At 27.6% G+C, this 25,046-nt stretch overlaps 1 protein-coding gene, 1 long non-coding RNA gene and 1 pseudogene across 2 annotated transcripts in view; 1 reads left to right on the top strand and 2 right to left on the bottom strand.

Annotated features, from left to right (window-relative positions):
* Window positions 1-714: 714 nt before the first annotated feature.
* LOC126551622 (ATP-dependent RNA helicase vasa-like) lies at window positions 715-5,342 on the top strand (annotated as a pseudogene).
* A 4,439-nt stretch (window positions 5,343-9,781) lies between these two features.
* LOC114131375 (lateral signaling target protein 2 homolog) overlaps window positions 9,782-25,046 on the bottom strand; it is a 31,215-nt gene continuing 15,950 nt past the window's right edge. The window contains exons 5-11 of the mRNA XM_027996569.2: window positions 15,420-15,594; window positions 14,982-15,115; window positions 13,868-14,890; window positions 12,256-12,402; window positions 12,039-12,193; window positions 11,751-11,971; window positions 9,782-11,678 (exon numbers count right to left, since the gene is read on the bottom strand). Coding sequence (XP_027852370.2) covers window positions 11,523-11,678; window positions 11,751-11,971; window positions 12,039-12,193; window positions 12,256-12,402; window positions 13,868-14,890; window positions 14,982-15,115; window positions 15,420-15,594 — 2,011 coding nt within the window. The 3' untranslated portion in view covers window positions 9,782-11,522. The remainder of the gene's footprint in view (window positions 11,679-11,750; window positions 11,972-12,038; window positions 12,194-12,255; window positions 12,403-13,867; window positions 14,891-14,981; window positions 15,116-15,419; window positions 15,595-25,046) is intronic.
* Window positions 16,260-24,350, bottom strand: LOC126549491 (uncharacterized). The gene is made up of 2 exons (XR_007603608.1): window positions 24,202-24,350; window positions 16,260-17,292 (listed from the first exon to the last, which is right to left on the bottom strand). It is a non-coding gene; the product is annotated as an uncharacterized LOC126549491 (long non-coding RNA).

The following is a 25,046-nucleotide window of genomic DNA, read 5'->3' as shown; positions in this document are numbered from 1 at the left end:
TATTTATTACCTATCAATTTATTATTAAAGCCAATTATATTCATTATATATTCAAGACAAATATTTAAGTGAGTTATGATTGCATAGGATTTTTTTCACAATTATAACGATTGTGTATGTTCTACTAGTTGCCTCCCAAAATATAAGAATTACCTCTCATCCTTTATTCGTAAATAAAAAAGTTAAATAAAGATTAGTTGCGTCCAATGATCAGGTAGTTAATAATTATAATATATAAGTTGCATGTCTTAAAATAAATCAAAAATATTATTGTGTATAGTAAAATTCATAATAATATAATGAACCTAAAAGTTGTTTTGATTTTCAACAAAATAATTAACATCGTCATTTCACGTTAAAGTACATCATTTTGTTCAAATTTTCGCTTAAAATATCTAAATTGAATAATAAATGAAATTGTCTTCGTAAATATTGTACTGCTTTAAATCGAGTATGGCACCTTGGTTTTTTATACAAACTCAGATTTCTCCTGACTTACCTATCTTTTCTTACAACTCATCTTATAAAGGCTCCCTCGACGACTCTTGTTTTAAATACCATCGTATTAATTCTAGAGTTCCATAAGGAAGTGTTCTTGTACTGTACTCAAACTCTACAACATATTATATACTTCAGACATCCATATGATGACTTCATATGCCGTGGTGTGGCCCAAAATACACGTTATATTATGCAAATTACATACGTACTAAAATGTACCTACTGGTGGAGCAAATTAAAAGTAATAAAATTGGTGCAAAATACCATTTCCCACTAAATCTAAGTAATCAAATCCTTCATAATGACCTCAATATAAGACCATCTTCGACCAATCATTTTAAGTCTAAACTATATACACGATTCCATAAAAAATTACTTAATCAATCAAATCTTCTCATATCTAATACATCCTCCATAGACTTTCCTAGAAATTTCGATCGAAATAATGATACAGAGGAAGGTGGCGATTTTGGTGGTGATGATCTTCAGCCTCCAGTGTCTGATAAGCCTAGAGTCTAGACCGACATAATATATACCTCCAGAAATTGAAGAAAATGATGATTATGGAATTGGGGTTGGCAGCAATTTTCATAAATATGAAAATATTGAAGTAAAAGTTATTGGTGATTAGGTTCTAAACATATTGAATCTTTCAAGAGTTCAGGTTTGCGTGAAGTATTAATAGAAAAGTTGGTAAAATGCAATTATACAACACCTACTCCAATCCAAAAGTATCCTGTTATTATTAATGGACGAGATATGATGACTATTTCCCAAACTGGTTATGGTAAAACTGCTGCATTTGTTTTGCCAATCTGTACATACTTTACTCTCTCAACCACAAGATTTAATTTTTGATCGGGATTACTGTGAACCTCGATGTGTTATTATGTCACCAACCAGAGAGTTGGCTATACAAATCCATGATGTTGTCTTCAAATTGATCTATGGAACTTGTATTGGACAATCAATTATCTATGGTGACTCTACAACAGGACATCAAAGGAATACATTTGCTAACTGTATCCATATATTAGTTGTAACACCTGGACGTTTGAATGATTTTGTCAGTCGAGGATACATATCATTTAAATCATTAAGGTTTATTGTGTTAGATGAAGCAGATAGAATGTTGGCTATGGATTTCAAACCAGATACTGAGAAAATACTAAATCATGAAACAATGGTGGATATTCATACCAGACAAACACGTTGGCAGATGATATTCAAAGTTATCTAAAGCTTATTTAAAGCCAAACTATGTATTTGTCGCGGTGGGTGAAATTGGAGGTGCTTGTAAAGATGTTAAATAAGAAATAACAGAGGACTCCAAGTTCGAAAAAAAGAACTAATTTAAGTTTAAGAATACTTAGGAAATTTACTTTATAACCATGGGCCTCCGCAGGGAGGGGGCCGGAGGGGTCATGCCCCCCCAACTTTTGTTACCAATGTTATCAAAAAATACCTATTACAGTATTTTACCTAACCTAACCTATCATTTTATATACATATGTATAATATACACCTTGCCATCCCCCGTTGAAAATTTCTGCGGGCGCCCTTGTTTATCGCTGCATTTTTAAGAGGACGCTATACCCGCATGTGTTGTCTCTGACTTATACACGCGTAACATAGTCAAAAACTGCAGTTATGCGCGGGACAACTTAACTCACACGATATTTGTATCGAAATTACCAAAATTTTAAATCGCATTGAGAAGAACTTTACCTGTGTTGTAGTGTTTTAATTTTTTCGATAGTGGTAATCAATAATTTTTAATAACTAAATGAAAAAAAAACCTAAAGCTCTCAAACCGATAACTTTAATTGTACTCATGTTATCAAAAAAAATTAAAACGCTATGATACAAGTTAAGTTCTTCCCGATTAGATTTATAATTTTGGTTGTTTTGATTAAAATATCGAGGGAGTAAAGTTGTCCCGCGCAAAACAGTTTTTTACTATGTTACGCGTATATAAGACAGAGACAACACATGAGGGTATAACGTTCTCTTAAGTGAAAATTATTATCCTATTATTAGTATTCACGGCGATTGAGAACAACCAGAAAGAGAACAAGCATTAAGAGATTTTAAGAACAATAAAATGAAAATATTGGTTGCTACTGCAGTTGCTGTTAGAGGCTTAGATATGAAAGATGTTAATTGTGTTATAAATTTTATAAACCGCCATTTAAAAAGAAAATTGTCCAAGGACCAATTAATCAAACTATTATTTAGAATTAATTTATGTAGAATAAATATATATATACATATAAAGTCTTGAACTCGAACTAGTGTATTAATATTTTTGTACATATTGAAATATTGAGTTATTTCCTTTTATCGCGTTCCACTTGAAATTTTATTTTTATTTTTTCAATTACAATTATACGTCATCCAACATTAAAATACGTAATTTTGTAAAAATTTAAACTAAAAATATCGACAAAAAATAATTTTCTTTTTATATTTATTAGACTTTACTGTTGTTGCGTGCACTACTTAAAAGCAATTTTATATTAGATTTTCAAAACTTAGTTATAAAAACAAAAGTTTTAATAACATTTTATTTACAAAATGTTTTGATATTTTTTTGTGATTTTGATGAATTTCGTTATAATTCTAACTTAAAATGCATATAAAAGAAACGTGTGCATAAGCATATTTTTTATACTTTTATACAGGTATGAGATTAATTTTTAAGGGATCTTTATTAAGTTTTCAAGAAATTTGGACCAGCGAGTAATTTATTAAACGACATATTTTATATAAAAAAAAAAAAACTGAAAAAAGGACATACATAGTACTACATTAAAATATTTTAAAATTTTAATGTAAATAGAAAACAGTAGGAGAAAATTTCAATTTTCTACAAGGATTATCCGTTTTTGAGTTACGTTAGTAAAAAAAATTGAATTTGCTAAAAATTCACGTTTTTCTTAAATTGTTTGTTTGTTTTTCTTAATTATAAAAATAAGTATTATGAATTTTTAAGTTTAACCTCTCCAAAGTACAAACTAGATTAATTTGATGTCCAAAATGACCCCATTGTTGAAAATCGAACCATTTTATCGACATCTAGTCGTGTACTGATATACAAAAAAAAACATGATAAAATCTATACATTCATCGCTCTACTTAGAATCTAAAACATTTGGAAATATATACTAAGTATTACAATATTATAAATATTATAACATAAAATTAATATGTACCTATGTCCTACACTGGTTCATTCATAATTATTAATTAGGAAACGAATTTCAATGTAATAAAAAAATCCATATAGGTATGTATCAATTTTTCTTAAAATATAGAATAAATAATGCAAAATTTGTTAATATTACAAAAAAATATATTTTGTAAACAAAAGTAATATAATTAATGATATAGGTATATAAAACAATAGGTATTGTTCCGGAACAAAGCAATGATAAAAAACACATTATTGAATGTTTGTAAGTAAAAAATTGCGACGGTTTAATCGAAGAATACTCTTATAAAAGAACGTTCCTCATCAACAAATGTAATTGGGACGTGATTCATATTTGCTACCTACATTAGAAAAAGTGAATTCAATGTGCAGTGATCCTTATTGATTTTTTTTTTATTAAAATTTAAAATATATCTGATGACTTTAGCAATTACAACTCAGAATTTTTCAAAAACCTAACCTGATTGAATTATAAAATTCACAGATAGAAAAATATTTTTAACCTAACGTCTTAAACAGTTAATTCACCATTTTTATTTTAAAACGTAACCATCATTATTAATACTGAATACTAAATAGAACAAAGGCAAGCAATCAGTGGCATGCCAGTACTTTTCTTTGGGGATAGGGGACGGAAAATTTAATTACACAGAGTTGGTTTAACTACTCAATACTAATTCCAAAGATTTATTTTAGGTTTCAGTTCCTGTACGGCTATTTATTTTTTATTTTATATTTTATAATATTTTACTTAATTATGCTAGTTAAAATTATTGATTTTACACTTATTTTAAAATTAGGAACAATAGGTAGGTACACGAATAAAAAATAAATAAATAGTAACTGTACTTATATAACAACATTATTAAACAGGTAATTAAGATTATTAACTGCCAAAGAGTTAAAGCGACAATTTTATCTTCGAGACGTTCCAGTGTAATTAGTGTTATATGTAATTTTAACTATCTCGTGGATTTTAATATTTTATCAAGTAGTTTTGTCTATGAACAGATAAGCTAACAAAATGAATCTAACCATTAAACACCAGTAAAACACAATATTTATGACTTTTCATAGGTCATAGAAATAATGTTTTAACTTTCTTAAAATTTCGCAGAAGGTAGGAAACTACGCTATGTAAGCAATCATATACCACCGAAATATTTATTTGAATAGGTAAGCAAGCACTTAAGTAATAAACAAGCGATAAGCAGAGCTTAGCTTTATACATAATATTAATCATAGACTCATAACTAATACCTATCGATCATATGATATAGGCACTATTCGAAAATATTATACAGGTAATGTTCTTGTAGACTATAGATTTTAATAATTCCTACACATAGGTACCCAATCTCAGATTTTTAAATTCGATTAAATATCACTAAACACAGTATACTATTATTTTATACAATTTATGATGATATTGTTTTCAACCAACATATGCAAAACAGTATAATATTTTGTAATGCATAATTAGGCAGCCAAACACCCACATCAAAACGATAATTAAAAATAATTAATCACAATATAATATGTACAATGTGTTTATGTACACAGAGTGTTGAAAATTGGAGATCCTACTGATACAAATCTATTAACAAAACAAAAAAAAAAGTTATGATGAATTGTTATTAGGTATCTGTCTACTGTTTAGAACTATTTAATGAATATTATTACTATTAAACTACCATATTTTTGATTTTAATCAAATATTTAATATTATAACAAATTTGCGTACCGATTTATGTTTTGTTTTACATAGGTTCCGACGGTTTTGATAATATTTACGACTACGATTTCTGTACAGCATAGTGCGACAGGTACCACATTTAAATATATTTGTAAACAATGTTTATTATAATAATTGAACAGTACGTTTAATCTTTGGTACAAGTGTGATAATAGGCATAATTAAAAAAAATGTACTTATGTTAATAATTGGCATTGGCGTTGCACTATAAATTAAAATATTGTCGGAAAATCAATATTGAAAATATAAAACATTTATTGTTTCCGATAAAATGGTCCACTATAAACAAGTTGTACAGCACTATTATTTTACAAAAATAAATTTTGTCATGACTAAAAATTATTTAAAAAAAAAATATTTTCAAAAACCTTAATGTTTCTTGAAATAATGAGATTCTTACAAATGGATCACCCCGTACTATATACTCGTATACTTTTAAGATTAAGAGTTTTAATACAATTTGTTAATTTGTATTAATATTACTTACAACTACTTTAGTAGGTACCGCTTAGTTTATTTTAAAATAGGTAGGTAATATTATTAGGTAATTATTCTATTCTGTGTTAATATGGTTAATAAATCTAATATCGTTGCGTGGCGGACTGCAGATTAAAAACATGCTATCAATATTAAATGAATATATTAAGTACAAATTAACAATTTTAAATGAAATAAATTATTGTTATATAATTATAATACTGTTGTTCCCCATTTTAAAATAAGATTTAAAGGATACTCGTTTTTATGATGACAATTTTTTCGTTCAATCTATAGTAAATCTAAAAAATCAATCTACAACCGTTGTATCTTAACCAAATAGATTTGCATTTAAAAAAGCAAGATCAAGTGGATACCGCTCTGCTCTACATTAGGAGCCGTCTGGTTCACTATTATATTTTATAGGAGTGTTAATTTGAATCCAATTATAGGTAACATTGTATACAAAAAACGATTCTAAACAGAGATGATTCGTCAGCCTAGGATATAATTTCCGGTGGTTGGTATAAAAGGTGGTTTGTTTTAATTGCCTGAATACACCAAAATTTAAGTTCTTTTATAATAAATTAAACTTATGGAAAATCTTGTATTAAACTTTCAACTCTTAGCTACTTATACAAACATTTTTATGAATTATACCTACAAAATAATTTACAAATATTCATGATTTTGACGAATATTTTTCAATATTTATGAACTAATAAAATAAGCTAATAAAAAAAATTGTGCCTATGTATTCTTATGATTTTTTAATCACTATAAGAGTAAAAGACTAACTTATGAGGAACTTTGTAAAAGATTTTCAAGTATTTTTACTTGGCCAAAAAAATTTTATCAATATTTATATAAAAAAAAAAAAACTAAACAAAAACGAGTATTTCAAATGCCTATTATAGCATCAAAATAAACGAAATATTTTGAATATTAAATAATGTAAATAAAATGCTAATCTAAATAACTGGTGAAATTTTCAAGTATCAACGACATACTTTTTAAGTACCTACCTATAGTAACAAATATTAATTAAAATCGTTAGAGGATAAATCGTTATTGTTAAGCGATTTCGTAAGTATTTAAAATTCAAACGCACTTAAAATTTTTCCTATAATGATACTTTGAGTTTTTTCTATAGTTACTCGAAGAAAAACTTAGTGTTGAATTTTTTAACCTTAGATATAAACATAAAAAAAATTATGATTTTTCAACTACAAAATTCCTTGCAAATTTTCGCGAACTATAAACACTTATAAAAAAAATTGTGACTTACATTTTTTTAACTACAATAAGTTGCGAATCTGTTTACATTTTTTTTAATAGTATGTTTAAAATGTATATATAAAATTTAAATTCGATAATTATATTATTACTATTATTATACTATTATTTATAACAAGTATATTTAGGTACACGTCATATATTCAATAAAAAAAATGTAGTGGTAACTAAAATGTTTTTTACAATAAAAACAAATCCTAAAAAACCTTGTATTAAATTTTCAAGCTTTCTTAGACACCCAAAATTTTTTTATCGACACTACAAAAAAAAATTTCTCAAAAAAATCAAAAAATTCAGTTGTCTATAAATAACTCAAAAATAGACAAAATATTTTGAAATATTTAATGAATGTAACTATATATGGATAACACTAATATAAACATTTGTAGATGAAAATTTCAAGTATTTACGGTGATTAGTTTTTGAGTTATAAGTTATAATAGCTATAACTTATAACCTTATCAAAAAATCGATTTGATCAAAAGACAAGTTGGTTTTACGTAAAAAAAATCACGTCTTTTTAGTTTTTCTCGATTTTTTTGGAAACTGTTGAAAAATGTTTACATTTGACCTGTATAATGCACTAAGGATATTCACTTTGCCATCGGAAACCACCCACCCCCAAAGTTTGAAATTTAAACATTATTTTGACAAGTTATGCAGTACAAAGACACACACAAAAAAAAAACACATCATTGTAAAATCAATACATTCATCACTTCGTTCAGAATCTAAAAATTGCATAAAAACATATGCAAAAGAAAGGTTAGAGTATTATGTACATGTAAAATGTAATTTAATACAAATTTTTATTGGTTTTTAAAGTGTTCAAAATCATGTTTTCAATATGTAAGTATATACTTGTACCATTTTATTATGTTTTATGAAGAATAATATTATTATATTAAATAGTAATTTTTTAAAATCGATATTTTGTTATTTAATAAATTGTCATTGAATAATATAAAATGGTTACTGCAGTAATTTCTCAAACTTAATATTAACTTTAGAACCTTGAAACATTTCACTATAACTTATGTTACCATTTTCTATACATAATTTAATTTTAAAAATATTTAGGCTTGATCAAAACTCTTGAAAATATAATAGGTAGGTACAAGATACCACACTTTTTTCAAATAATTAATTTAACATATTAAAAACACATAGACGTATTTTTTTTTGAAAATTATTCAATAATTTATAATTTATAAAATGTTTAGTACCTATTACCTAATACCTTAAATATTAAAGCTTGAAAATGTAATATCTTCAAGTTCTTAAGGTACCTAACCTAAAAATCTAAAAAATATAAGTACAATTTGTTCGACAAACATTTTAAGTTAATATGTTAATGAAATTTATAAAGTTAGATAGGTACCTAAGTAACAATAAATAAAAATTTTAGTTAGATATTCTGTTGTAATTTAAAAGCATTGCCGAAAACTTGTATGTACCTATTTTTCCATATTATTTTGCAATAGGTACTTTAATAGGTACACAATATTTTGAGTTTTAGATATTGCCTATTTATACATTATACCATATCATACCGTTTTACAGTTTAAGCGTTTAAAAACTTAATAATAATAAAATAAATGCGATATTTTCAGCAAAAACTAATTTGAGTACATTGGCAACTACCTATTACTGATAACTGATAGGTAGGTAGTATTAGTTAAGTATTATATTATATACAAAATAAAATATAGTTAGGAAAACAAGCTGTCTCTGCTCCGAATAGTTTGTTCATCTGATTTATCATTGCATTAAAATTTAACAATCCATTGCAATAAACTACCAAGGTAAGTGCTCAATAATTAAGTATACTAAACACCTACAATACAGCAAAATGAGTTCTCCAGTTTTTTTTCTCCATACAGATACATAATATATAATTAATTATAAATTAATTGTATAATAAAATAATATATATTTTTTTTTTTTAATAAACTATTTATTTAATAGTTTTATAATATATTTTTTATCATTAAATATAACCAATAATTCCTCAAACAAAAATTGGTACCTAATTGCCTAGTTTACCTAGTGGCTAATAGGTTACAATTTAAAATGTGGGTAGATCAGATGATCCAATAGATTGCATACTAAATGAATATTATATATTATTTACATTAGATTTAAGTTTAAAAACATGAAACAAATTTCCTTTCTTTCTACAAAATTATCTAGATTTCATCTAATTATACTATTGTTTGTTATCAACTGGAGTTAATATTAATTATATTTTATAATAATAGATATAAAACTTATACAGATATTATACGTATAAAAGATTTTGCAAAATATAAATATTTATTATATTTATCTGGATTTATATATTTGTCTGAATATGTAGTATTGTAGCTACTACCATATTGGATAAAAATATTTATCTTTTAAGTAATAATTAAAAAAACTCTGGAAAAAAGTGAACTGTACATTCTGAATCTGCATCCGTGTACTGATTATAAAATATTACAATTATAAAATCAGGAATAAGGATCAAAGATATTTATATCAAATAGTGCGGAGAATTAAAAAATGACTGGCAATAATTTTAATTGTTATAGTATGAAAAAAAATACAATAGACTTTTTTTATCAAGTTTACAACACACAATTGTTTTGACATATTCACATACAAACTATACAAGAACAGTGATTTCAACCAAAACGATTGGTGATGCAACACTAAATGCATATTTCAAACACTTATCTTATAAAAATCATAAACTAAAAATAAAAATGTATTGCACATACAAAATATTTAAAAAAAAAATATGTTTAACATATTACACTTAAATGCAAAATGCCATATGTTCAAAAGATACATACTACTAAGTAACCGTTCAAAAAACCAATTTCTATATTATAAACAATTTGTTATTAGCACAAACAATAGAACACAACATTTTACAATTTATTATCAAAATTTGGCTACAACAAGTTTCTAATTAGAATAATATCTTTAATGATATTTTTAAATTTAATTTCAAGCAGATCAATGTTATACATGAATTGGCAACAATGTTTATGGACAAATACAATTTTGTTGACATAATTATTTTCAAATAGTTTAATTATATTTTAGTAGTACAACAATTATTACAATACACTACCACTGTAAGATATAATAATCTGCAAACGTAATAATGAATATTTAAATTAATAAATAATTATGAACAGAAAATAAATAATCATATTTGTATGTAAAAACTATCACAGAGATTAAGTTTAAGAACAAAAGAATGTTTTAACGAATCACAATGATTGGTATTTTAATTTTTTTTAATATATAAATTAAATCATGCATACATAATGCATTTTATATCGTTTAATATCCATTTTTGAACAGTATATAATTAAATTTATCCATTCTTATTATCCTCAATCAGTTTTTTTTTTTTTTCATGGTACTAAAGTTTAAAACTTATTGAAAAAGAAAAACTAAAAAATGTTTAATACATATTTTTATAACTTACAATATAGTGTATTGATATTTGATATTATAGAACAATGATCATTAAGAATAAAATCCACAGCCATTTTTGATCATTAATACAATATTGATAGATCAAGTGAACAAAGTTTGTTAGTATGATTACAACAAATAATTTAAATAATAATTGAAAAAGGAAACTTAAGTTTGTTTTTTATAAACTAATTAAAAATAATAATAATAATAATAATAATAATAATTGTATTTAATTGTAATCTATCAATTCGTATGATAGTATATATTAATAATGATTAGGTAATAACAGTGTTGTTATTTCTAGAAATAAAATATGATAAAATTCAAGACAATCGGACTAAATGTGGGCATAAAACATTATTGAGCAGCTATCTTAGTATCAGAAACAAAAACGTATTTTGTATTCATAATAGAATTGTTTGACTAACCATTATAATACACACCAATAACAGAAATCAGTATCGATATTATAATTTTTAGATGTAATAATATTATCATTAAATTAATTTTATAAAAGAAAATATAACAAATGCATTCATTAAAGTTAAATTGTTGAATAATTTCAAGACAATGGTTTATTTGCATACAACTAATTAATATTATTACTGTTAGGAACAGAATATTCGAGGGGGAAAAAGAATATAAAGCAAAAGATTATAAGGGAAGAAACAAACAGTCAATTAGAATAAAATGGTAACACAAAAAATAAAGATGTTTCTTTATCTCTTTGGAATGTTTAGGAGAAGAGGATTTATGGTGAGAGGAGGGGAAAACCACACAAACTTGATGGACTAAAATTAATTAAGATTGCAAGACAATTGGAACTGGCCCAATTGAATGCTCCAGTGTGAATGGCGTAACCTGATAGATAAAACAACGATTGCACACACGCACTGGCTTCAAGTGCCCAAATCTAGGCAAAGGAACAGAATTGGAACTGCACCGAGAACAGAATACCTGTAGTAAAAAATCAATTGAGAAATAAGAGAAGTTTTCAAAGTTAGTATTCAGAAGAAGTAATGTAAATACTTTGCCACAATTTCGACAGTGGTGACGTCTTCGGACCACAGTAAATATAGCTTTGCAAGACATGCACACTGGAGCCTCGTTATCAGGTACCCAAGGTGGTGGTGTTTCTGTAGACGTGGATAAAACATCATTAATCATGGTTTCACCTCTCCATACAAGCGCCTCTTCGCCATTTTCAATATCTATTACTGCAGCTGGGTTGTTCATAACCGGAATTATTTCTGAAATTATTAATAACATGATTAAAAAATAAATGCATATATTTCAATGGCACACTTTTAAACAAACCAGAATTCTGTTGACTATCGTTGCCACAATTAGAATTAGACATAAGAAACACTGCTTTAAGTATATTACGTAAATCTCCAGCAAAGTTTGTCTGCAATTGGTCGGCCACTCCTGATATACATACAAACAACCGATGCAACAAGTCTTCATCAGATCTAAAAAACCAAGAACTATATTATAATATGCAATAATAATTAAAAATGCAGTTCTTTCTCACCTGAACTTAGCACGAGCTTTCTGTCGACGTAACGTATAATTACAGGAACTGTCTGTTGATGTGCTGTCAGTTAAGCTCTCATCACTCTCATCTGCTGATGAAGTCGTACAACTAGAACAGCTTGAACACATCTCATGTTTCTTGATCCTAAAGAATGTAATACAACAGTTATTATCACAGTTTTGTTTTTGGAGTGAATTGTATTAATATTTACATTTAATAGTAAAATTATTGCATTGTCTAAAACTCTATAAATATTATCTACCAAGTAAAATCTTTATAATAATAAAAAATAATAATAAAACATATTTACATTAAGACCGTACCTAACCTGACCTAACCATATATTAAATTAACTTATAATATGTCATAAAAAGTAATAAAACATATAATTACAACATTATATTATATTTTTATAATTTGATCATTGTTAAATTATTTATAATTATTAACATTTTATTATTTTATTATTTGAGAAAAAGGTACTTTTCAATGTAGATATTTGTAAAAAGCAAAACTTATAATACAAATAACACTTTCATAATACACCTGTCAGAAATAATAAATAATTATGTTTAATATTTCACATATTATAATTATTATATTATATTAATTACTTCCATATCGGTGGTTTAAAAATATTTAATATAAAAATTAGTATAATACATTAACTGCCAAATAACAAATAGTGTTTTTTTTTTTTTAATTAATAAGCTATAATACTCTATATAATTTTTAGGGTTAGGTATTACAAACTTTGTAGTGTTAAAAATATACCATACAGTGACATAGTGCACACATCACAAGATATACAATTGCTAACTGTTAACAAAATATAAATTTGAATAATATACATAGTGTTTTTTAACGTTCCTTACACTATTTTTATAGTTAAATTATATATTTTTTTTAAATTCTTATTTTTTGGTACTTATTTAAGTACACCAAAAAACTATATTATTATATTATTTTAAAATACTTAAATTTTTTTAAGGCATTTATTAATTGTCCTGTAAACTATACAAATTTACAATACATACATATAAACGAATACAAGTACTAATTTTACTAGTTATTATTGAGCAGATGATTTTTTTTGAATATTTAGATGAATCAAAATCAAAATTCAAACAAGTAGTTCTAGAGTTAATATACTTTAAGTATTAAGAGGATGTTATACCTGTATGTATTATCTCTTTCTATCTTACTAGCGTATAACGGCATATTGCTTTAACATTCCAAAAATTATAATTTAAAAATACAATTAGGATAATCACAGTAAAATTAATCACACCATATATCATAGACACCCATTTTGTATAACCTCTGCACATATAATAATATATGATACGGTGTGTGTTACAGATATAGCTAAGAAATATAATTAATTGACTATGTAATAATAATTATAATTACTTTTGTTCTAATCAATATTAATATACTGTTCTACTATATAATATGTACATATTCAATATTTTTAATATAACAAACATCATAGCATATTATATATAAACTAAATTTTATTTATTTTGAATAAAAGTTGATTCATAGTAATTTTACTAGTCAGTTTTTTTTTTTTTTTTGTCAAACAAAGTCTACTTAGAAAACTTACATTGGTTTTACACCACCACATCTAGGTGTATTGCAACAGCCCGTTGTTTGCAATCGGCAAATCACCACTTCCGCCGATCGTTTTCCATCAGAGCTAGTTGCCTTGCGCAATTCCCGCCAACTTTTTGTATACTTGGTCGAGACAGCAGCAACAACAGTGACTTTATCGCGGGCTTTTGTCTCACCACCACTACTACTGCTGCTGCAACTCTCATTACCTCCACAACGGTTGGAAGCAGCAACAGTGGTGTTTGTCTTTTTTCTCCTGTGGTGGTGATGACAACAACGACCATTACCACCACCACCTCTGACACCAGATGGCGACTGACACCTAATAGAGGACGACCGATCTCTCTTATTGTCTATTGTAGTCGACTTCCATCGGTTCCAGTTGTTACAGCAACACACTCGATAAGAACTCGATGGTGGACATTCTGTTTGTGTTGAACTACTTGACACATTTGGAGTGGCATGGAGCTGTTTAGCAGAATTAAGCTGTGGTGACGGCACATTTTCATTACCATTGTCGTCTTGGACCACCACCACAACCACAGCCGCACCGCCACCATTGTTTCTACCCATCTCACGTTCCATGTTCGTAGACTTCACCAAGATTTCCGTCAGAGCTTCTGTAGCTGTGGCCAGCGACTCGGTGAGGTCTGCGTCTGGCATTGAACCTGATGACGACTCTAAACCACCGCAATCGTATTGTTGCAGTTGCTGCCGGTTACCCACCGGATTTTTTGATTCGTTATCCGACTGTATATCAACGGCATTATTCGTCGATATGATCGTTGATCCAAAAGATCCACGTTTAGTCGATGGGTTGCAGCGATTACTGTTGTTGTTGATCATGTCTTGCGGAGATGACGGTGGCGTTGGTGGAAATCCTTTCGTACCACAGTGTTCAATAGTCGTCACTGGAGTGGCGGTGGTGGGAGTAGTGTTAATGCTGTTGTCCATGACCAGTTCTGCAGTACTGGACGAAAGGCACTCGGAGTCTTCGTCACTAGTTTCCTGACAACTGTAGAAACGAAAATGGATATAGTAAACACAAAATATTATCGAATACCTAATTATATTATTCAGGAGTAATCACAACATAATATACTTACGATAACTGTTGGTTTTTGATCGACAACTTCTCGTCGAACTTGACCTCATCAGAGGAACACAACATCCTCTCCAACGTTAATAGCTCATTATCAGACAGGGTAAGAAGGAGTTCTCTGATTTTCATTAATAACGACTACACAACAAGTAATACATTAATATATACATTATATAACAAATCAAAATCTAAAGTTGTCACTTCTATATATGCATATCATAGGCGTTTTATAATTATATTATAAAAAATATTGCGGCGTCACTTTTTCTACGTTTAACATAGTTAAAGGGATTTAACTAAGTATTATGTCATACACAGAAAAAACTTTTCTTTTATCGGTTGTACTTAATATTGCCATATTGTATTAAACACCTCCGATATACGAATATATAGAAATTCAGTATGTAACAAAATAAGCACAACGTAGACACTAAACACTCACTCTAAATGGACGGAACATATCGGACATATCACTGGCGTTTTGATCGAGAGACAGCGGCGACATGTAGGGATAAAATAACAGACCAGATACGATGGCCAAACGTGGAATGGTGAACATAAGGGCAGGATCGTAGTCATCAACCATCTCTTGGGTTAAAAGACCTTTAACGAGTGCTCTGAAAGACACAAATATTATAATAAAATTAAAACATAATAATATTGTTTTTATACAGTAGCTAATGTAATGATATATACTTTATGATATATCATTATTTAGAATTATAACAAAATGTCAATACAGCTGCACAAATAAAAATTGGAAAATAAAATATCTTTAGTTATTGAACACTCTTTAGATTAAAGAAATTAAATAGAACATTATTTACACTACTGTATAAACATTAAATAAATTACTATTAATCAACTCACTCTTAGATTTTGGACAGTAAATAATTATAATCTTTGCAGCTGTATAAACATTAATTATCTAGTACATATTATAACAATTTATTTAAAATATCACGGAAATGAGTTAGGTCGAACGTCGGCAGCCATCAACATCTATAAAAGCACACACGACATTCAACACGGCGCTCAGTTATTCAGTAGCTCACCCAACGTCATAATTTTTAATAATTTATAAACTTTCTGTGTTGATTTTATAAATAGAAATAAATTTAATTTACTGTAATTACTTTTACTGACTTATCCATTTACAACATTTTGATATACCTATCACTATTCTGGTCAATCAACTTCAAACAGTACTCCGGATCATACAAGATACAGTTCGATGCCAGTGAGTTCTTCGAAAGGTAAGTAAAAATTATATATAACAAACATTTTAAAACATTTATTTATTTGGAAAGTAAAACTCTCGCACCCATCCCCCGTAATATTCTTTATAAAGTGATGAGTTAAAAATATATAATATAAATTAACATTTGAAATACCTTTCTATTCAATAACGTTACCTATTTATTTTTAACTCATTACAAAGTGGCGCCCAACACAAGTTCAGTTTTTTTTTTTTTTTTAAACTGAGAGTTTTTCTTTTACAATTATCAATACCTATAAAAACACTATAACTATTAATACAATTAAATTAAAATACTATCCTGACTATACTATACTATAATACTGTACTGACTGAGCCAACAAAAAATAATAATAACATAATAAAACCATATATTTGCTAATAAACAAATATCCACAACTTTATAAAATAACTTGCTAAGAAACAAGCTTAATAATTTAATAAAAATTATATCATAATATTTGCTAATAAACAAATACCCATACATTTATAAAATAACTTGCTAAGAAACAAGTCAAATAATTTAATAAAAATTATATCATAATATTTGCTAATAAACAAATACCCATACATTTATAAAATAACTTGCTAAGAAACAAGTCAAATAATTTAATAAAAATTATATTATAATATTTGCTAATAAACAAATACCCATACATTTATAAAATAACTTGCTAAGAAACAAGTTAAACAATTTAATTAAAATTATATTATAATATTTACAAAAAAATCCATAAATTCATAAAATAACTTGCTAAGAAACAAGTTAAATAAAAAAAAATTATTGTATAATAATATTTGCTAATAAACAAACATCCATAAACTTACAAAATAACTTGCTGAGAAACAAGTTAAATATATATATATTAATAAAAAAATTATATAATATAATTTGCTATAAAAAACAAATATATTTTTTTTTATTTATATTTAATGATAAACAAATCAATAAAATATATTAATAAACATAAATTTATTCTAACATTAATCATCATAGGTACATCATATTTCCATTAACTATTAAATCAAACTTCATTATAAAACATCACTTTTATGCCTAACAACACAACTAAATTTAATAACTTAATATTTCCCGAAATAAATTTCTCTGAGGTTAAAACATCCTGGGTTCATAAATTAAATAAGGAAGGACTAATTCTAGAACTTAGTAGAAGAAACTTAATATCAACCGGTACAGTGGTTGAATTGAAAAATAGATTATTAAATTATTTAAAAGGAGAATCCCTAGAAAGTGATTTTTTGACAATAAATTCCCTAACATTTTACGGTAATCCTATAAATATCAAAGAAGTAAACATGACTGATAATAAGAGACCTTATTTTAAACCAAATAAATTTTCGGGTTCAATATCAGACAACGTAGATTCATTTTTAAAACAATATAATAGAGCCGCTTTAATAAATGGTTGGTCAGACAATGACAAAACTTTATACATCCCAGCATTTCTCGAGGGACCTGCACTAACTTTTTTTGATAATATACAAGATGACATTGCCAATATTAAATGGGTAGACCTTGAAGAAAATTTACGTAAAGAATTTGAACCAATTGCTCAAACCGAAATGATTAGGTTAATATTAGAGAAAAGAAAACAATTAGAGGATGAATCTACGGTTTCATACATTAATGAGGCGGAATCTTTATGTAGGAGAATAGATAAAAATATGTCACAAGAGGAAATAGTTCGTAATATCATGAAAGGGCTTAGACCAAATATTGCTAGATACATAGGTATTATGAATAACAAAAATTTAAATGAATTAAAAGAAAACGTAAGAAAATATGAAATGATAGAATTCATGATCACAGGTCATATACCTCAAACTCCCTCAGAAATTAGGTCTGACATAATACAAAATCAATTAAATCAAATTAATAACCCAATCACAGAAGAAAATAAAATTAGTAATGAAATTAAAGAACTAAAACAAATAATTCAAAAATCGCTCATTATGCCGGAAAAACAAAAATCAAATAGTTTTAATCATACAAACAAAACATGTGACATATGTGGTTTAAATAATCACGAAACAAATAATTGTTTTAAAAAAACAAATTACAGATATATTAAATGCCAACTCTGTGACACGCCAGGACACACTGCATTAAATTGTAATAAAAATAATAAAAATATAAAACAATGTTCAATTTGTAATCTCAAAAATCACGAAACTAAAGACTGTTTTTACAAAAACGGGAATATCATTAAATGCCAATTATGTGAAAAAGTAGGCCATACGGCTACAAAATGCTTCAAATTAAACATCGATTCAAAAAACTTAAACTGAGGTTAAACTGTAGGGCTGATGACGTACCACCTTTTAAGTCAGCCACAATTACAAATAAAAATAACATACTAACAATTTCCAATAACCCGAACACTCTACATATTTATGGACAATTAAATCAAAAGGAAATTCCAATAGTTATAGATACCGGAGCAAATATATGCTGTATAAAACATGACATTTTACCAAACAAACAAACAATTTCAAATCAAACCATTAATTTAGTAGGACCTGATAACCAACCACTTACGGTGTCTGGCTCAACACACATTAATATAACTATTGAGAATCACATATTTTATATTTTAGTATACATAGTAAAAGACCTTTCGAGTACATTAATATTAGGAAATAATTTCTTAACAAAAAATAATGCTCATATAGATTACGAAAATAATATAATGACTCTAAATAACATTATAAATACAAAATTATATTTTTCAAATATAAATCTAAATAACATTAATGAGTTACAACCACAAAACATTAAAGAAATAACTAAAAACATTTTAGAAGTCCCGCAAGAGTATGCTATCGCACATTGCGTTTCAGCTGATCTGAAAATGCGTAAAGGATTAGCGGCAGAAATTTGTAAAAAATACGGTAGATTTCCTGATATCTTTTCTAAATTAAATATAAATGTCGGTGACGCTATACCAATAATAACTAACAACCGATTAATCTTGTATCTTATTACTAAGCAATATTACTATCAAAAACCTCAATATATTGACATTCAAACAGCAATAAGTAATTTGATCATAGAATTACTCAAATTAAAACATTATAAATTAGCGATACCCAAATTAGCCACTGGTCTGGACAAATTCGATTGGTCTACTATTAAGCAACTTTTATTCTCCAAATTTTCAAATACCAATATCGAACTAATTATCTGCCATTATAATGACCCTCAATCATCAAACAACTACAACACGTCATATCATATAGAAAAAAACATATCAAATGTCAACAGGAAGGAAACCGATAAAAACGATAACCAAATAGAAATTAAATCAAACAATGAACAAGTAAACAGTACATTTTATGATTATAAACCCGGGGAAAATGTTCCTAGTGACGGTAATTGTGGTATATACGCTATCTGTAACGCGTTAAATGACAATAAAACAAACAACATTACAACTATAGCTGACCTTTTAGATTTATTAAATTTATCCATGCTTCCAAACTATTGGTGGTCTGATGACGAACTAGCATCAATAGCAAATTATTACAATCATGACACTTATATATACAACGACACAAATAAAACGGGAATTATTTACGGAACTAAAAAAAGGCAACCTATAATGTTATACTATGTTAATAACTCGCATTGGATACCAGGAACAAAGACACTAAAACCATCGAATAAAATACCTAAAGAGTACATTCACATTGAACAAATATCGCCCCTTAAGAACATTATAGATAAATTACATTCAAAACATGACAAAAATAATATCATACAAAAAAATTTAAACACACACAACTATGACAATAATATTACATACTTGGATAGAAATGATTCATACATATTAAACTACATCAACAACAAACAAGAAAGTAACACTAAACAACAATTAACCGATAATGAAGGCACGCCATTTTCTATATCACCAGACTTAAATGTCACACAACATAATAAAGTTATACAACTATTAACAGAGTTCAAACACATATTTACCACAGATGCATCTAAATTAAAACCAGCCAATATAACACCATGTGCAATAAACATGAAAAACAATTATAGTGAACCAAAATTCAATGCACCTCATAGAATATCACCACAACAAAGGGAAGAACTAAAAACTCAAATTGACAAACTTTTAGAAGCAGGAATAGTAAAACCAATAATATCTAAATTCGCTGCTCCTGCATTTCTAGTTAAAAAAAAAGAAAAAGGATCATATCGCTTAGTAGTATCGTATAAGGAACTAAATGAAAAAGTGGAATGTGACCAATATCCGATCCCTCGAACAACAGACTTATTAAGAGCTTTGGAAGGTTCACAATTTTTTTCTAGCCTTGACCTCAATAATGGTTTTTTTCAAATTAGCGTTAAAGAGGAGGATCAATATAAACTAGCATTCACATCTGCATTAGGTTTAATGACATTCACTAGATTACCACAGGGTTTCAAAAATAGTAGTGCTATATTTCAAAGGGAACTCAATAATGCTTTTTCACATTTACTTTATAAATCACTCATAATTTACATAGATGATCTAGCATCATATGGCAAAACTTTTGATCAAGCACTAAATAATTTACGCGAAACTTTCAAAATTATAGACAAAAAAAATTTTTCACTTAAAACAAAAAAATGCAACTTCTTTTACAATAAAATTGAATTACTGGGTCATAAAATATCAATAAACGGAATACAACCACTTAACACAAACATTAAAGCAATAACAGAATTCAATACACCAAAAAATATTAAAGACGTCAGATCGTTTGTTGGCATGTGTTCTTATTATAGAAAACATATCAAAGATTTTTCAAAAATAGCAAACCCCTTAATGGATTTAATCAAAACAGGTTTAAACAAAATCACATGGTTGGACGAACATGAAAAATCGTTCACCTTATTAAAAAAATATTTAACATCAGAACCGCTACTTTTACACTTTAATAATGAAAAACATGTATTTCTTACAATAGATGCATCCATTATGGGGCTAGGCGCATATATAGAACAATATGACGAAAATAACACATTACACCCAGTAGGATATGCATCAAGAAAACTTCTAAATTCTGAAAAAACTTATTCATCTACCACCCTTGAATTATTAGGTTTATGTTTTGGAATTACATATTTCCGGGAATATCTATGGGGACGAAAATTTACAGTATTCTGCGATAACATAAGCCTTCAATATTATAATAACCTGAAAATACCTTCAGCAAGAATTGCTAGACTAACATTAAAATTATTAGATTTTGACTTCGAAATAAAATATAAAAAAGGAAAGGAAAACAAAGTAGCCGACGCATTGTCTAGGAATGCAATCAACAACATAAATAATACAACAGATTTAACGAATAACAATGAAAACGATATCAACCCACCCTTTAATATTTATGACATCAAACTAATACAGGAAAATGACACCTTTTGTGCGGACATTAAAAAAGCATTAAATAACATAGAGGTACCTATTAATATACGCAGAAAGTCTAGGCAATTCACAATAGAAAACGACTTATTGTATTACAAACAATTTACTCCACCAAAAGGATACACTTTAATATTAGTAATACCAAAACCTTTAACAACAGAAATAATGAAATCATATCACGACTCACCAACCGGTGGACATACAGGTATAACTCGTACAATACACAAAATCAAAAACAAATATTACTGGCCCACACTGAATAAAGACACAATTAATTTTATAAAATCATGTCATAGTTGTCAAATAAATAAAAGACTAAATGGTAAGCCAATAGGTCAATTAAACCCAATCCCGCTATCTGAAAGACCTTTGGACAGACTAACGTTCGATTATTTAGGACCATTAATAACAAGCAACAATAAAAAATACATATTAGTAGCCGCATGCAATAATACAAAGTATATATTTACGAAAGCAGTACAATCAGCTACAGCTCAATCAACTGTAAATTTCATTATTCAAATAATATCCCAATGGGGCTGTTTTAGACAATTATCATCAGATAGAGGTACTCATTTCAAAAACAAATTGATATCAGATGTATGTGACAATTTAGGCATCAAACAAGTACTATCAACAGCCTACTCCCCTCAAACTCAGGGTTTCGTAGAAAAAATTAATGACGTTCTTTGTAACTCAATAAAAAATTATATTGACAATGATAATCAACATAGATGGTCATATTATCTACCATACATAACGTTAAGCTATAATGCTACACCACAAACAAGTACTAAATACAGCCCTTTTTACTTAATGCATGGTTTTGAACCATACTTTCCAATAGATAATAAAATAATTTCAAATAATTTACCATACGACATAAAAAAATCATTAATAGAATTAAACGAAATAAGAAATAAAATTCCTCAAACGATAAAAAATATACAAGCTAAACAAAAGAAATACCATGACAAGTCTCATCAAATTATCACTTTCAAACCAGGAGACTCTGTACTAATCAGATTTCCATTCAATGAATTAGGGAAATCTCCAAAACTCGCCAGTAAATATAGAGGCCCATTTAAAATAATTAACAAGATAAATGACCTTAATTACAAAGTTCAATTAAAATTAAACAACAAAATAACTAACGACATAGTTCATGTTAGAAGGATGAAACCGTACATCCACCGATAATAATACAAAAAAATCACATATGCTTATGCAAATAGACTTATGTGTATATTTCTACTTCGTATCTGTAAATACTAGCTATAACCAATTATTATCTACTTAATTAAGATTATATACTATAAATTACACATTTATTATTAGAATATATATATATTAAGAAGTATTATATTAGCCATATAAGTAACACCCTTTTACAATTGTAATACTTTCATTTATACTATTATAGAATAATATATTATACTAATCACAACTTAATTGTCACAATTATAACTATTACTATTATCATGACTATTTCATGCAAAACCTTTAATAATGAAATTACATGTACACAAAAATATAATTAAGATAATAAATAGCTTAAACTCTAAGTAGGACAATAAATTAACAAATTAACTTAATTCAAAAATTGTATTGCATTGTGAATGTTTTTTATAATTGTAACCAAATTATAACCATGTAACCAACACAATATTATGTTATACATTAAAATATAGCCATAGCAAGATGTACTTCATGCCAATAATCACCTTCACGCTGATTCAACAAACAATAGGATTCATTGCATATGACTGTAATGCACCAAAAATAAATATAACGGCTTTCAACAGTCTCAAAGTTGACTTTTGTGACATCCCAAATACAATCAACGTTCAACCCATTTCAAGAATTCAATTATTACAAAAAACAGAAACTTATTCAATTCCATACAAATCATGTTCAATAACAACAAATTATCTTATAACTCGATGTTCAATGATGGATGATGCACAAATGGTAGAAAATGGATTCTTTACAGAAATAACGGAAATTGGCAGCGCACGCTGTTCAGAAATTCACCAAAGACAAACTTATTATTTACCACTTGGGGGAGTAATAACAGGCATAAGAATCAACGAAACAAAACTATTTTCGACCACTGTAGCGGGATTTATAGACAAGAACGGAAACTGTAGAGGTACCACTTTTACATCGGAAAAGGGTACTTGGCAGGATGTCATTGTACAAGCAAACTTCAAAATCATATTAACCACCGGAATAGCAATAGTCAACAGTAAAGAAGATACTTTAATACTTCCAACTGGTACCCTATTTAAACTATCAGATCAATACGGAATCGATGCTTACAAAGGCGAAGTAATATGGGACATAAACACTTATGATTGCGACTCTCACGACTTCGCAATTTTATATGACGGACCAGCATCAATCGTCACATCGAATAACAATAAAAACCAACATACGTATCTGGTCGAATCCGATAAAATAGTCTTTGCTCTCAAAGACATTAAACAAACATATGCATGCCACATACCGGTAATTCAAACAGAACATTCACAACTAAATATACTAATAGACCCACTATTTTTCAGCCATTTTAAAACAAAAACTATCTCCCCACAAAATACAGATTTAATGGCATACATCAACACGAAATTAGTGTACATAGAGAATCGTTTCAAATCATCGATTACGGCGCTATACACAGATATATTACAGAAACAATGTGAATTAGAAAGGAAAGTATTAATACAAAAATTAAGCTTAGCCACTTACAGTCTCTCTGAATTTGCATATATAATGGGCGAAGGCCCAGGTTTCACAGCCATCAAGGCCGGTGAAATCATTTATTTAATTAAATGTAAAGCAGTCGAAGTTGAAATATTATACAAAGATACATGCTATAACGAACTACCAGTGGCGTACAACAACCAATCATACTTTATGGCTCCCAAAACTAGAACATTACAAAAATATGGCACAGAAATAGACTGTAATCACCTACTACCATCTGCTTTTTACTTGGACGGTGATTGGTTCGCAATAACATCAAAAGCAAGCGAAATAAAAAGACCTCAAACTTTAAAACCGTCGACAGAGTGGACATGGACTTATAAAAGTCCTGAACACCTGATGACGGCGGGAATATACACTTACGAAACTATGAAAGCTTTTCAACAATACTTAGTACTTCCGCAAGAGATAGAAGCATCTCAAAAAAATCTGGCACGACAAACCATGGGTTTTTCAACCATAGACAAAACACTAAAATTAAATTCCCTATTCGATGAAAATATTATTAGCCAATTAGTTGACAACAAGCTAAAAAAAATGTGGGGCTGGTTCACGGTTTTTGGAGAATTTATTTCGGGCCTTCTAGGAATATTTTTTA

Source organism: Aphis gossypii, chromosome 1, assembly GCF_020184175.1.
Source record: "Aphis gossypii isolate Hap1 chromosome 1, ASM2018417v2, whole genome shotgun sequence".
NCBI classification, from domain to species: Eukaryota; Metazoa; Arthropoda; class Insecta; order Hemiptera; family Aphididae; genus Aphis; species Aphis gossypii.
The sequence above is the reverse complement of the archived record's forward strand: the minus strand, read 5'-3'. Positions and strand labels throughout refer to the sequence as shown.